We start from the raw sequence: 15,324 nt of genomic DNA, 5'->3' as shown, positions 1-15,324 counted from the left end.
GAAGCCCGACAACCACGTAACACCACATGAGTGAGACCGACTATAAAGGCAGCCAAGCTAGAACCGACAAGACTAGAGAGAGAGAGAGAGAGAATACACTTTATTGCACACCAAAACATAATTTACATTTAAAAAAAAACAATTATGATACATTTGTACAACAGGCGGTCTTATCGCTAAAAGCGATCTCTTCCAGACAACCGTTTCATTTACAGAAATTCTGGAAAATATAAAAATATAGCAGGTATGTTGCGGTGTACTATAGATAATACATTATTATAGAAAATATATAAATTCAATAAATAAAATATATACCGTTTACATAATATAATATATACCAATATACATACTTGCATACAATACATACTAATATACTTACATACACATAATACATCAACAGTATGGAAATGATAAATGATGATGCAAACAAACAGCACTAAGCAGATAGGTAGTGTTCCTTCACCATTCTTTCCAAGACTAGATCTGAGAAGACAATACTAGATCATTACAAAAAATAATGTCAAACCCTATATCTTATTATTTGTATTAGCTTATTGTAGTTTGTGCATTTGAGTGACAGTAATCGAGCTCCTAACGGTGCTTTTGCGGTGGTAGATTCTGCAAAGCACTGCTCTTGCTAAGGCCAGTGTTAGCAACAGTCCGGCTTGAGCCTCGTGAGCTCACCTACATGTTAGGGCGAAGCTGAAATAGCCTCTCAAGGCTATCAGCATAGGTAGGGCAAAAAAAGAGCTCCAAATAATTTAAGCTGTTAAAAGAACCAGTTCGTAGTTAAATTATTTTTCTGTAGGGCCCTCACTTCGCAGGCATCTAGGTGATTTTAATATGCATGGTCCGGTTACCAATAAGATTCTGGGCAAATCCAGGACTTGATCCTTTTAGAGTATCTTCGGAAGCTTTCACCGGGATCCGCTCGGATTTCCGCCAGATTTCACTTACCACTAACGTTTTAGGAGAGTTTTAAAATTCAGAGAGAGATTATTCAATTCAACTGGAAGTGTTTATGTGGATCTTATGCTAATTCACCTGAGGTTAATAGACAAATTAAACAACTATTTTAAATTCCCTAGAATGTAAATGGTAGTATGGTAAATGGTACGGACGACGGAAGCATTAAGATGACTCTTAATCAAAATGTACGGACTTATTTCTGATGGTAATTAGTTTTGTGAGCGTGCAAGTGTAGGTACCAGAGCCCTGACTATTTCTGCCGTGAAACAGTAAAGCGTTTCGATTTGAAGGGTGAGGCAGCCGCTGTATACTGTAACTGAAACTTACAACTCATATCTCAAGGCGGGTACCGGCATTTACGTTGTTGAGATCTATGGAATTCTTTTTTTTCGGACTGGCGGCCGAACGTCCTCCAAGGTCCCCGCGATTAAGAGGCGCGCGGGGTATGTGGCAATTTTTGATTTGCAGATGTTTGGACCTGAATGGGGGCCCAAGGATATTTTTAGGGCCCTACCAAATCAAATGACTCCCCTGCTCTCTCGCCCAAGCATCTGATCCCTCAGAGATCAAAACCCGGGTAGGGTAAGGCAGTTATCGCGGTCAACACTGCAACTAGACGCGCGATTCACCCCCAGGACGCCCGAACGACAGGTCCTTCGAGGTGAAATGAAGGCTCTAGAACGAAATAACCTTGGCCGTTGAGCACCTGCTTCATCTGGACGGTAAGGTGTCCTCAGTCGCGGTCACTGTGCAGCACCCTGGGCACATGATCCTTTTTTGCAGCGACGTGATTCCAGTTTGAAGAGCGAAGTAGAATGGGGTGGAATAAAGTCAATAGTACTGAACCGAGGGTCGTGGCTACGATTCCCTCATCGGACAAACATTTGTGGGATTGAAAAACTTGCTTGGTCTGTATCTGAGTGTTTATTATCTGTATATTGTAAAGGTACATAAATATGTGTGGCGTTTAAGAACGCACCTTTTTATGATGCGTGAACCGGAACGCACGAGAGGCGAAAAAAAATAAGATAGTCTGTAACACGGGACCTTTTTACCACCGAAAATACTTAAGACGAAAAAAATAATGTGTATAACTTAGAACTGTGTAAGCCGCTGCAACAATAAAACTCCTACTGTTTCAACTGTGGTGCTAATTACGAGTGATCCAAAACCACGATTTTCCCGCGAAATAAAGAAGGGACTCTATACGGACTCCCTCAAATGTATATCAGTCTCCGATAGTCCGACAATTCTCATAGAACAGGAAATCGTTGGTTATTTATCTAACATAAATAAACAAATGAGTGCCTATAGTATCCAACATTAATGAAAACCACCGTACTATCACCATATTCAACGGAAATGCGGTCAGCTCCGAGCTGGTAATCCGTGAAATCCGGCATGATCTTGCTAAGCTTTTCGGACCTCGTCTTGACTTAAATAGACTTAACGTATCACGCCGGGAAACTGTTAGTTTGTAGTCTTTAAACGATCCACTTTTGTTAGCACATCTAAAATGAAACATCGACTTGTAATGTGGATGAAACATTTGAAAGAAGCCTTTGAGAACCAATCGAAAATATTAGTTCGCTTATAGTGAAGCAGTTCAAGTATACTCATTTCACAACAAAAGTCCAAATATCCTAACGGATAACTGCAATCCTAGGACTTGTAGTGTTCAACTAATTTTATAATAGAAATTAATTGGATGGCAAATATAAACTGGGAAATTGTGTTTCGATTTTTATACAAAGAAATGTAATTCTTGACGGGTGTGTGGTGTTGAACCAGAATTACTATAGGCTACATTACTATACCTCTTTCTTTTTTACTATATCTCTTTCCGTGAGTGTCGTCAAAGCGAAGAAAGGATTCACAGAGAAATGAACACCAGCGTTGTCTGAGTTTTATACGGATATGCTGGAGTTTTATACGGTTGGTATACTTCAACCAACCAGCCTGCTGGTTCGCATAAGCGTATGCGAAATATTTTATCAAAAATGGGGACACGCCATAAACCGTGAACAGCACGGAAGATATAAAAAATCCCATTCCATACCATAAACCTGCATGGGAAGGCTTCTTCTGCATTTTCCGCAACTTTTCTGTTTGAAGGTTGAAACAGGCATTATACTAGACAATTCAGATCTCATTCAGTTCATTCTCAGATAAATTTAGATCTCATGAGCATTCTGCCGTGAAGCATTAATGCGTTTCGGTTTGAAGTGTGGGGCAGCCGTTGTAACTATACTGGAGACCTTAGAACTTATATCTCAAGGTGGGTGGCGCATTTACGTTGTGGATGTCTATGGGCTTCAGTAACCACTTAACACCACGTGGGCTGTGAGCTCGTCCATCCATCTAAGCAATAAATAAAAAAAGAACACACTCATCTGAAGGTGTCTGTGGGCTCCGGTAACCGCTTCACACCAATTGGACTCTGAGCTCGTTCACCCAACTGAGCCACGAAAAGCTCTGACAGATTAACTACAAAACATTTAATCAATATTTCTGGCTCGCTAACTCATGTGATACTTGGTTAGCAATCCAAAATGGAAAGTAATTGCTAATTACTCTGATCGGATATGAACACTTACTCTTAATGCACTAATTTCCTGGCTATTTCTCAATTGTGTGTGGGCGTAATTATCATTGGAACAATTTTAAGATAACAAGAAACGTTTTCATTGTTTTAAATCAATCGATTTAAAGCTTTCTTCACGAAATCCGATTAATATATACATGTATACCTATATGTTATTTTTTTATAGTGTTCACTCTTGTTTGTGTGTGAAATGAATTTGTAAAATCATATAAAAAGGCCATCGCAAAAAGTAACAAAACAATACAATTCTAGATATAAAGGATACTAGTTAAATTAAAACGATGATGTAAGTATTAATATATATATACTAGCACCCCGCCCCTGTTTCACACGGGTTAATTTAATTAGTATTTTGTGCAGAAAGTACCACTTAACACCAGGTAATAAAGTGGTGAGATCGTATATCGAACTTAACAATAAAAAAATAAGGACTATAAAATTTTCACATACTAAAAACTTTAACTACCTTTATTTAAAAAAAGTAACTGCCATTTTAACTTCTTTAAAGAAAACCAATACGCTATTCTAATTGGCGATTAGAAATAAAATGAAACAATAATTTAAATCGGTCTTTCTTTATTCATAATCGAAAAATCCTTGTGGAGCCTTAAACAATGCTAGGGGTTCCGGGGCGCTTATTTTCCCTTTTGTTTTCAGGATTGAATCGCAAAATAGCGGAAATATTGGAGCGAAGCCTCATTGTTCCCGGCGAACGATCGAGAGAACTCCCCGACCAAGTTTTAAGTATGAATAGTATTCTCAACGATTTTTTTCTTTTTTTAAAACACTGAGTAGACAATATATTATAAATTTTGTTTTACATCGATGAGGCATCAGTATTCAACATTTAATATTATAAGTAAATGAAAGCAATTCAAAAGATATGTACGTGTATACAACTAATGCAATTAAGTTATGATTTTTTTATATTCCTAAGCTTATGTACCTATCAAAGTTGATGGGACGAACTCTAAATTGTGTTATTCAAAAGCATTGTCAGCCTTAAAATGAGAACCCAACACCGACCCGGCTCATGTAACCACCATCGACGCCTTACTGGTCCTTACAGATCCTTTTGATCCGCTTTCGGTGCTGATGGAAGCTACCGGTAGCAGAAACTAAAGCACAGGACAGCGTACACGTCGAATACGTCTAGGAATTCGACTTGAATTTGAGCCCGTCGCATTATTCTGCTGAATTTTTCGCTGGATCTTCTCAACGGGTTGCGATTCCGATCCAGTGGTGGATGCACTTACGAAGCAGATTTTACTGGACGCGGTTTTTACTGGTGGTAGGTCCTCTTGTAAGTCCGCACCGGTAGTACCACCACCCTGTCTATTTCTGCCGTGAAGCAGTAATGCATCCCTACCTGTGTGAGCTCACGATACGCCCTACCACTAAAATGACTCCATTGTAATATAAATACCACATTAACCCCATAAAAGCTATATGATTGTCAAATTTATATTTACTTACACTTTTACCGAATCTATTATATATCGGGGAATAACAATTTCCTTCCTGACTAAACCGTGCTTCGAAACATTCAAATTCCACGTGCTACGAATATAAAAATATTTCTCTATTGTACGTAGACAGATTGGATCCCTTTAACGAACCGTGCCGTTGATCTGATCCGCTTAGAGTAGATCACGTGGGCATAAAGAACGAAATCAAGCGTGTTCGGCCACACGAGATACGTGAAGCGCTGATCGACAAAGCGAATATCTTGAAAATTCGATTCGGGAGCTGCTTTGTTAGGCCGGACGTCCGTTATACAGGGCGGAGTTAAATTCAGTCGATCCGAACTGTACGTATCAGCTCTTTCCGCCGCTACATTTGATGTTACGTTGCCAATTCCCCCGCGTTGGATATATTCTCTTTAACATTGAACTTAATCGCGGGATATTGAAAAATTCAAAATAGATGGATGTTAAAATTTTGGAACTGTTATCATCATCATCATCATCATCATCAGCCTATAGTAGTCATAGTAGTCATAGACATAGGCCTCTCCAATTGTTCGCCACTGAGCACGATCCTCGGCTTCTCTCATCCAGTTCCTGCCAGCCACCCTGCAAAGATCATCACTCCACCCAACTGTTTTTTTTTTGTTTTTTTTTATTGCTTAGATGGATGGACTAGCTCACAACCCACCTGGTTTTAAGTGGTTATTGGAGCCCATAGACATCTACGACGTAAATGCGTCATCCACCTTAAAATATAAGTTCTAAGGTCTCAAGTATAGTTACAACGGCTGCCCCACCCTTCAAACTGAAACGCATTACTGCTTCACGGCAAAAATAGGCAGGGTGGTGGTACCTACCCGTGCGGACTCACAAGAGGTCCTACCACCAGTAAGCTAACGTCTATACTTACGTTTATACTTAACGTCTATACTTACGTTTGTCAATAAAGCTGTATGTTCCAACGAAGCCGGTGGCGTTACTCCGCCTCGGACCAGAGTGAAACTCCAAAACTAACGCTTGCCCCGGGGAGTAAAGGGCTGGAGGCGCATCAGGTCTGCCTCCGCACAACTCTCTTGCCCAGGCCGAGCGCTCGTTCACTGCTCCAGGCGGCCCAGGACCTTGGACCTCCCAATACACCTTCAGGTAGTCTCCACGAGCGCAACTGCAACAAAACACTTTCGTTAGTCTTCGATTGGTGTCAAATTGTTTTTTTTAAGATTCATAAACGTGGGCGTTTTTTTTTATTGATTAGATAGGTGGACGAGCTTACAGCCCACCTGGTGCTAAGGTGTTACTGGAGCCCATAGACATCTACAACGTAAATGCGCCACCCACCTTGAGCTCTAAGGTCTCAGGGTGGGGCAGCCGTTGTAACTATACTGAGACCTTAGAACTTATATCTCAAGGTGAGTGGCGCATTTACGTTGTAGATGTCTACGGGCTCCAGTAACCACTAACACCAGGTGGGCTGTGAGCTCGTCCACCCATTTAAGCAAGAAAAAAAAAAGAAAACAAAATTTCCAAAAAAAATATATATGTAGCTTTATATTTATTCATAACCATCAGTTTTCATTTCATTTCTCCCTCGGCATAAGCGTATGCGAAATATTGTATCAAAAATGGGGACACGCCATAAACCGTGAGCAGCACGAAAGATATAAAAAAATCCCATTCCAGGTAATCTACACGGTTTCAGGCGGAGGAGCGGTATTTTAAAGAGAACAGGCGTTAATGCACGTGTTGGAACGTTATTGAAAGTCTGCTACCGAGGGGCTTACGGTCTTTTATTATAAAGTAATGGCTCTTGAAACTTGGAGCACTATCCTCTAAAAAGACAGTCTTTATTACCGCAGGAACTGAACAAGGAAATTGAATATATTTTTTATTTTATATTATGATAGAGAAGCGCTGCTCCAGCGGCTTTCAAATTTTGTATTTATTAACTGACCGCATTTTACTGGCGTGTACAGTACCAGGCAACAAATATTGCACATCGATATTCAGAAAGAGACAGTCGTCTAATTTTGTTTTTGTTGTATAGCGTTACATGTGTGCGACGAAATACTAACGATCCGGTATCTATAAAGACTAAACGTCAATTTGGTAGTGTGATACAGATATAACACTCTACGAAGCAAAAATTAACCGTCGCTTCCCCACGGTCGATGTGCAATATTTATTGCCGGGTACTGTATAGCTCTTCGGCACAGAGTGAGAGTTTGGTGTTTTTTTTAGTAGTTATAGTTATAGAAGAGATATATGTACTCATATGTATTATTGTGTCGACAGGTAAATGAGCTAACGGCCCACCTAGTATTAAGTTATCGGAGCTACTGACATGACAACGTGAATGCCACCAGCCATTTTGAAACTGGAGGTCGAAATTCCAACTGTGTGATAATTTTTTATTTGATTTTTATTAGTGTCTATGATTAGAGTTTATCAAATACCGTCAAAAATCTCAAGATCGGTTCTCAATCCTGGAGCACCATGAAAATAGAGTGGGCACAGTTCTTGGTTCTTTTGCGTCGTTAATTCGACTGAATTACACACTGTTGTCCAAATATTTGGTCGAAAATTTTCATACACGAATTACGGAAAAACAGTAACTTTAGAGGAAAAATTAACCTATTATTTTACATCAAATGTTATCTTATATAATTACGGTAGTAAGTTCATCAAGCCTTGAACATACATAATTTCGAAAGTGTAATCTGTGTTAATAACAAAAGACCACTAGGTCGAAAATTTAATTTTCATTATCAACAATAATAATTTATGTTCGGACTGAATACGAAATCGTAATGGCTTCTGACGCTTTCTGTATTGTGGCTGTATCAATTCAGAACATAATTTTGATATTTTATTCATCGCACCACCCGCCACCGGAGTACCACCCATTTTATCCATCGCACCGCCCGCCACCGGAGTAGAGTTCATCCATACTACTTGGAGCCACTGCGGTCATCCACAGTGCGTTTCCAGAGGTCTTTTTTGCCACATACCATCCGGCTATGAAATGAGCTTCCTCCGCTGTGTTTCCCGAGCGCTATGCTCTTCTTCAAACGAGGCCTGTGGAGAGTACTTAATGGTAGTGGCTAGGGTCTGCCCCTGGCATTGCTGAAGTCCATGGGCGACGGTAACCACCATCAGGTGGGCCGTATGCTCGTCCTACAAGCATACAAGCATACAAGCGTCCTACGCGGCCTACAAGGGCAACAAAAAAAAAAAAAAATTTATTCGAAAAGAAAAACAGTCCTAAGCGGTAGGCGGCGTCTGTTATGCTGATGATGATATTGATAATAATCCCCTAGTGCGTCTGTGACCACTCACCAATAAGTGGGCTGTTTACTCGCCTACCTTGCTGGATGGTTTTTTCTTCAGTATATAAAAGCTATAAACATAATTCCTTAGACGGAAAAAACAACTAGATCCTTACATAAGGTGAACGGAAGACAAATTTAGTTTACTCAATATAAGCGAACTTTACTTTTTAGCGAATTTCAAATTCATGAACCATCGACGAAGCATGAAAACAAAAGCCCCTTGTGTCCTTTTATTATATTTCATTGCGTGCGAATAAAACATTTTTTTGTTCTTCTCAAAAAATAAAATTTATTGTTTTTAAGAGTAACTTATATTAATGACTGCCTTCGTTTTCGGGACGACTCTAATACGACATACAAGCATGTAATGTGCCTCAAATTAGACAAAAAAAAATGGATAAAGAGATTAGAATATATAACATAGAAGAAGCTTAGTGCGAAATTATTTGACCTCCGACGCCCACACGTGTACGTGGTGGTAAGCCGGTCAGAGTTTAACAATCTAAAACACGCTGTCTGCCGACAACCCGCGTCTGAGCCTCGGATCAGATTTAAGTGAGTCGGAACAGTCGGTTGACAAGGTGACGCGCTGAGCGTAAATCTACTCGCCACTCGTAGTACGGACTTCGTACCAGCGTCCAATTATGACAGCTGAACCTCTATCGCAAAGCCAATCTAGATGGCACCGCCAACTTTGGGATACCCAGTGCGGTCAGAAAAAGCGTCGCTCGGTCTAGACAAAATTAAAACCTATTGTAGATTGCAGATAAATAAATTTAAAGTAATAAAATTAGATAAGGTACTCAAAATGTTCATATTCGATAGGTGGACGAGCTCACAGCCCAACTGGTGTTAAGTGGTTACTGGAGCCTTGAGATATAAATTCTAAGGTCTCAAGTATAGTTACAACGGCTGCCCTACCCTTCAAACCGAAACGCATTACCGCTTCACGGCAGAAATAGGCAGGGTGGTGGTACCTACCCGTGCGGACTCACAAGAGGTCCTATCACCAGTAAAATGTCATACATACTGTCACGACCTCGACCTGGCTTAGTTCGACAAATGTATTATTATTTTGAATCGATTTTATTGCAAATGGCAGTTTGGAGAACCAAAAAACCGTACTCAATCGTCGGAAATGACGAGTTTCATTGACTGAGACAGGCGAAGATTTTATTTCCTCGTTTCTTCTAGTAACATACGAAAGTGACAGTTTTTGCTTTATCATCCATCTTGTGTTACAACGAAGTAATTTTAGTATTTTTTCTGTCAAACTTTTTCATACTCAGATACTTATAAGACCATATTGATACGATTAAGCTGTCTTGAGTGCTGGTCTAGAATACAACCGCCCCATCACTTTATACATTTCTTCAATCGAGGTTTGTGGAAAGTACTCAGTAATAGGCAGCGACTAGGATCTGTTCTTGCTATTGTTGACGCCTATGGGCGGCGTTAACCGCTCACCGCCAGATGGATCGTATGCTCGTACAAAAGGACAACATAGAGTCGTCATCTTCGTGAGTGGATGGAAGAGGTAGAAAAGGCTTTTCCAACGTGGGGACCTAGTAGGAGTTTTGGCGCCCAGTCCGAAAAAAAAAGAAAGGGCGTTGTCAACTGCGACTAAGGATGTACCGGAGATTGGTGAACATAGTTCTCTAAGTATTGTACTATGTATTATAATCCCCAACCAGCGTTTACTGATGGCAGACGTAGTAAACTCACAGGGGTGGAACCTATACCCTGCATATTTCTGCAGTAAAACAGTCCGTGGGCGTAAGCTCAGCTATTCATCTCTGTTACTACAAAATTTAATCTGAGAAAAACAAGAAACAATTTGTAGTCATTTATTTCTTCCAGTCTTTTTTTTTATTGCTTATATGGGGGACGAGCTCATAGCCCACCTGGTGTTAAGTGGTTACTGGAGCCCATAGACCTCTACAACGTAAATGCGCCACACATCTTGAAATTTAACTTCTAAGGTCTCAAGTATAGTTACAACGGCTGCCCCACCCTTCAAACCGAAACGCATTACTGCTTCACGGCAGAAATAGGCAGGGTGGTAGTACCTACCCGTGCGGACTCACAATAGGTCCTACCACAAGTAACCACAAGAGGTCCTACTACCAATAGTCTCTTCTTTTGTGTTAAGTAAAAAAAGTTCATTCATTAAAATCAGAGACATGCTTTGAATTTCACAAATGAGCCAATAAATCCGTGCATCCATGCATCAATGGATGCGTTAAATTATAAATTCGTGAAGATAATATTGTTCTTTCCATTAACACCGCATCGTGCTTTAAACAAAACATAAAATACGAATGAGTTCGCAATCAGTTTGATATAAATGTTTTCTATTATCGTTCATTTGTCTGGATTCCGAGTTTGGGTATGATTCATGGGAATGCCGATATCATTCGAACGGAAAAAGGGTGAACTTGGGTTAAAAAAATACTTTTCACTGTAACGTATGTCTTCGACCTATATAAGCCAAAGTAAACAGAAAAGTTCTTGACGTAATAGCTGTACTAACTTTAGTAAAATGCTAGTGAAAAATCGGCTTGCAAAGATTCCTTTTGAACCAATTGTCTTGTTACGTTTAAGATATTGTCAACAAAGTCAGATTTACAAGTATTCGTGTTTGGAATTACTTAAAAGTAGTGGTCACCCGGTAGTCGAAATTCGGCTATAATTAATTGAAATTATAAGATTGTACACTATTATGATTCTATTTTTAAAGACTATTATACTTCTATAATCACAAATTTCGCCAAGACTACACTATAGAAAAATATTATTAAAGACAAACAATATTTAATCTATTCTCAATTTAGCCACAGACGTCAAGAACAAAAGTTTGACAATAAATAAATAGTATGTATGCGTGTGTGCGTCAAATACATGGTAGTGTGTGTAATGTTTTTTTTATTGATTTAATGTATTTTTTTGGCATAATTTAAAAAAATATTAACATTCTGCACCCCTTCTCTATATTCTCTATAAGTGTTGGAAATTTTATACTCCTCCGTCCGCGCAAGTTTCGTAAAAAGGGACACAAAGTTTTTCCTTTACGCATTAATATGTAGATAAATGATATGATAAAAGCATGCAGATGAGAATTAGAATTCACAATGCGTTGGCGTACAGCCGAATGTTTGACAGCTTGTATCTGTAATCAATGGCTCGACATGCCGCTCATTGATACTGTTTGTGTTGATCGTCATCTAGACATGTCGCAATAAACACAGTCTGTGTGAATACTGCGCGTGTATCTACATATATTACCTATTTGTTAAAACAATGTTTAAGTCTAGCCACACCTTAAACAATATGATCGCTTAGCTTAAAGCTTCGAAATTTGAAAAACAAAGTTCAATGTAAGCTGGCATTAAAAATAATAGTGTAAAGTAATGAAAATTCGTTATAAATTCGATGTTATCAAACGGCCTATTATGCTGAGCTAACCAAAAAAGCATCAAGGTCTTTGGACCGTTCGCATTCTTTCCATCCCAAAAAATATCTAGAGGGAAAGGTAGTTTCTTGTGATCAATAAAATTATAATAATAGTTATTATTATTAATACTTTATTTCGTTTTTTTTTTAAAACCATAACATTGTGTTAGTAATAATTACTTATAATCTATGTTAGCAGCTTAAAAAATCTAACACATAACTATCATTATATACATTTTATACCAATACATTTTTATTTTTTTTCTCCTTCCAAGTGCCTACTGCAATTGATCAGCAGTCCCTCGATCTTGCTCGATATGATTTTCAAAATACTGTTGCCACTGTCACGGACTTGACGCAATAACGATGCACTTCTCTTCCGCATTATTGCAAAGAAGTCATCGGTGTGAGATGTCGCAAATATTGTGGATGCACTACAAAAGCGCGGCAGTGACAACATCATAATGAATTTGATATAAACATTATCAATAGAGTGGTCGTGGTCGTCATTTAGTATAATCGCTGTGGGCAGATGTTATGTGCCTCACGAGTATTCGCCATTTCTCTCGGTTTGTGGTGATCCTGGTACACTCATGTAAACAACCGCCAACTGCCAATTTCATTTGAAATGACGATCACGACCGCTCCGACAAGAATGATACGACAAAGAATAAATGAATTATCAATAGTTTTTTGTGTTTGAAAATTTAGAATTTCCAAAAAAAAACATAGCACGTAAAGGACGTCGCGAACTCTGTAATAGATGTGCTTGTGAGAAATCCACGAGAAACTTGGAAAGAAAACTTTGGATACGATTTGTCTGGTGTATTTTCAAGAAAACATATTACGCTTTCTGTGACTAAAAATTTCCTCAAATTTTCAAAATTCTGAGTTAATTTCATCATTAATTTAAAGTTTATAGTTTGTTGGGGACTTCTACTTATTTATTCATTCGGAGCCGTTCTAACTATTTTGTGTCAACAGATGTAAATCATACGTCAATAGACACAAAAAGCAATACAGAAAACGATAAGCATTATTTAAAATATGTAGAAAGCCAAGTTTTTGTCACGTTATATTTCAGTTCAATAATACAATACTAATATATAATAATAATAGGAATCAATAATGTTACGCGCTGGAGTTCGGCATAAAACTCCACCAAAGTACAACTAAAAACTGTATTCGAGACTTAGAACGCTTAAAACACTCAACAAACACTTTAAAATTCTCGATTCGCTTCATCCGCTTCGTTTGAGGTGACCCGTTCGCTGTTTCGCTTTGGGTAGTTCCGATATCTGACTGACTGCGTGCTATCCCTGCAACGCTTTTGTAGCCGATACCACATCCCTAGAATTATCGAGAATATTCCACACATCTCTAGTATTGTATTTCCGCTATCTGACAAGAGATGGTGTTGCGAGATCGAGCGTTCGAGGTGCTACTAGATCCTTGGATATTCGTTCGACTATTCGGCGATAAATGGCGTTACTCTCACCGGCGTAACAATAATAATTCAATAAAATCCACCGCAATGACAACTTTTACATTGCTCTGTAGTAACTAAGATTATGCGCTATGTGCTAAGAATATATCATAACAAAACTTCCACAGAAAATCGCGTCAGGCGTGTTCGGACGATGTTTCATAACCACGCCATGTCACAGCCCGTCCAGTTTTCTCGTCTCACAATCAAATTAAAGTTTGAGATTAGTTTGCAAGCCGACGTTGGCAATTTGCAAAAAGTTATGTAGAGTGAATGCAATGGCCGTCAGTTTCGTGATATTGAAAATAGTATGCTCTGGTATAATCTAAATCTTTAATGGTAGTTTTATTGGTTGATTGCTTTAACCAGCCAAGACCCAAGATCAATAAATAAATAAATTTTTTTTTTGTTGCAAGCCATAGATGAATGAACATCCAAAAACCAAAATGGATTAGATAAAATTTGCTTAAATTTAACATAGAGAAGGAAATAAAATTAAGAAAATAATCGAATCAAACTATAAATGAAATTATTTAAATTTTAAATAAAATATATTATGTAGAATCAAATTTGCACTTACTAAAATCAAATTATAAATAAGAATACATCTACGAAATGACATTATCCGTGGTATGGTGGTTGCACGAATTGATATCACTGTTCCGACAATTTTGCTATGAAACGATTACGCCTTCAAGTTTGAAGGATGTGTTAACTCTAATAGATTAGGTAAAATTGAGATTTCGGTCTCACGTATCAAAGTGAGAAACGGCATATACGTTGTGATAGTTATTCCCTCCAGGAACCAATTAACAACTGGTGAGCTTTTTACATACAATTACAGTTTTCTCTTCCACTAAATTAGTCGAATAGTCCTAATAAGTTTTTGCATAATGATTTAAGTAAATTAATATAATTAAAACTATATGAAATCATTAGAAATATCTATTTATTATTGAGTAAAAATATCGTTACTTTGCTACAAGTGTCTCTGAATTGTTATATTTGAGCTTTTATAGTGTCTCATAATGCTGTGTGTTATGATAATGAAGCTTCTCTTTTCTTATGGTGGAAGCTTCCTTTTTTATTTCATCGATATTATACTAGTTTGCAGGGTTATAAAAATAACATCACCGGAGTGATATAAAGTGTTAGCCAATACAACGTGTTAGAGTTGCTTACTGTCTGATTTCTAACTTTAATGGTCTATTCTCGGATTTGTTGTATGTATTATCATTATATGTATTATTGGAAGCCGTTTCTAAAGCTTTATTATTCGACATTTGAATATTGTGCTAACTACCGTCTTTTTCTCCATAAAAAATTCTTGACGTTTCAATTCACACAGAATTATCTAACAGTATTTTGCGACCTGTTAGTCTATTTGACTCAGGTTTCGTCTTTAAACACAGTAAAAATGCAAAAAAAATATCCTACCAACCGTAATTACGCAAATTACATTGATACCAATTATATTAAATTATAATAATGATAATTTTTCGGGTTTCGTTTTTATTAGACGATGTTATGCCTTCACTGTGCAAGTCAATCGTGAACATTTATTACATACGTTATAATAATGGTAAAAATATTGGTAACTGCTTGCTAGATTCGTTACGAATGCATCGGGAAATTTATCCTTTAAGCCACGATGACTTCAAGGTGTTTTGGGAATGCAGGTATTTCGAGTACATACTCACGATTAACCATAAAATTTTCAACATATCTGATGTCATAGTTAGTCATGTCTGTTCAAGTATCATTCAAAATTCTGTAGAACAATCATGGCTGTGTTTACGAACGAATTTGCACATCCCACCTATTCCAGCGCGGAACAGTCATGCGAATGAATACTATTAGTGGACCACGGTTGAAAGAAACACAAAAACAGGACCCTGGGTTTGTCTTAAAAGACAAGTATTTCTTTTATACGGAATCTAGCGACATCTTGTAGCGGATGCCCTAAACTTATATGCTGTTAAAGTTAAGGCATTTAATTGTTTTATAAATAAACAC

The 15,324-nt window shown here is 38.1% G+C and overlaps 1 protein-coding gene across 1 annotated transcript in view; it reads right to left on the bottom strand.

Moving 5' to 3' along the window:
- Positions 1-15,324, bottom strand: part of LOC101741207 (suppressor of lurcher protein 1) — a 338,026-nt gene that overhangs the window by 96,582 nt on the left and 226,120 nt on the right. The window contains exon 5 of the mRNA XM_038011405.2: positions 5,979-6,205. Coding sequence (XP_037867333.1) covers positions 5,979-6,205 — 227 coding nt within the window. The remainder of the gene's footprint in view (positions 1-5,978; positions 6,206-15,324) is intronic.

This window comes from Bombyx mori, chromosome 6 (genome assembly GCF_030269925.1).
Source record: "Bombyx mori chromosome 6, ASM3026992v2".
In the NCBI taxonomy this organism is placed as follows: Eukaryota; Metazoa; Arthropoda; class Insecta; order Lepidoptera; family Bombycidae; genus Bombyx; species Bombyx mori.
Note: the sequence above shows the minus strand (reverse complement) of the source record. Positions and strands in the feature narration are given on the sequence as shown.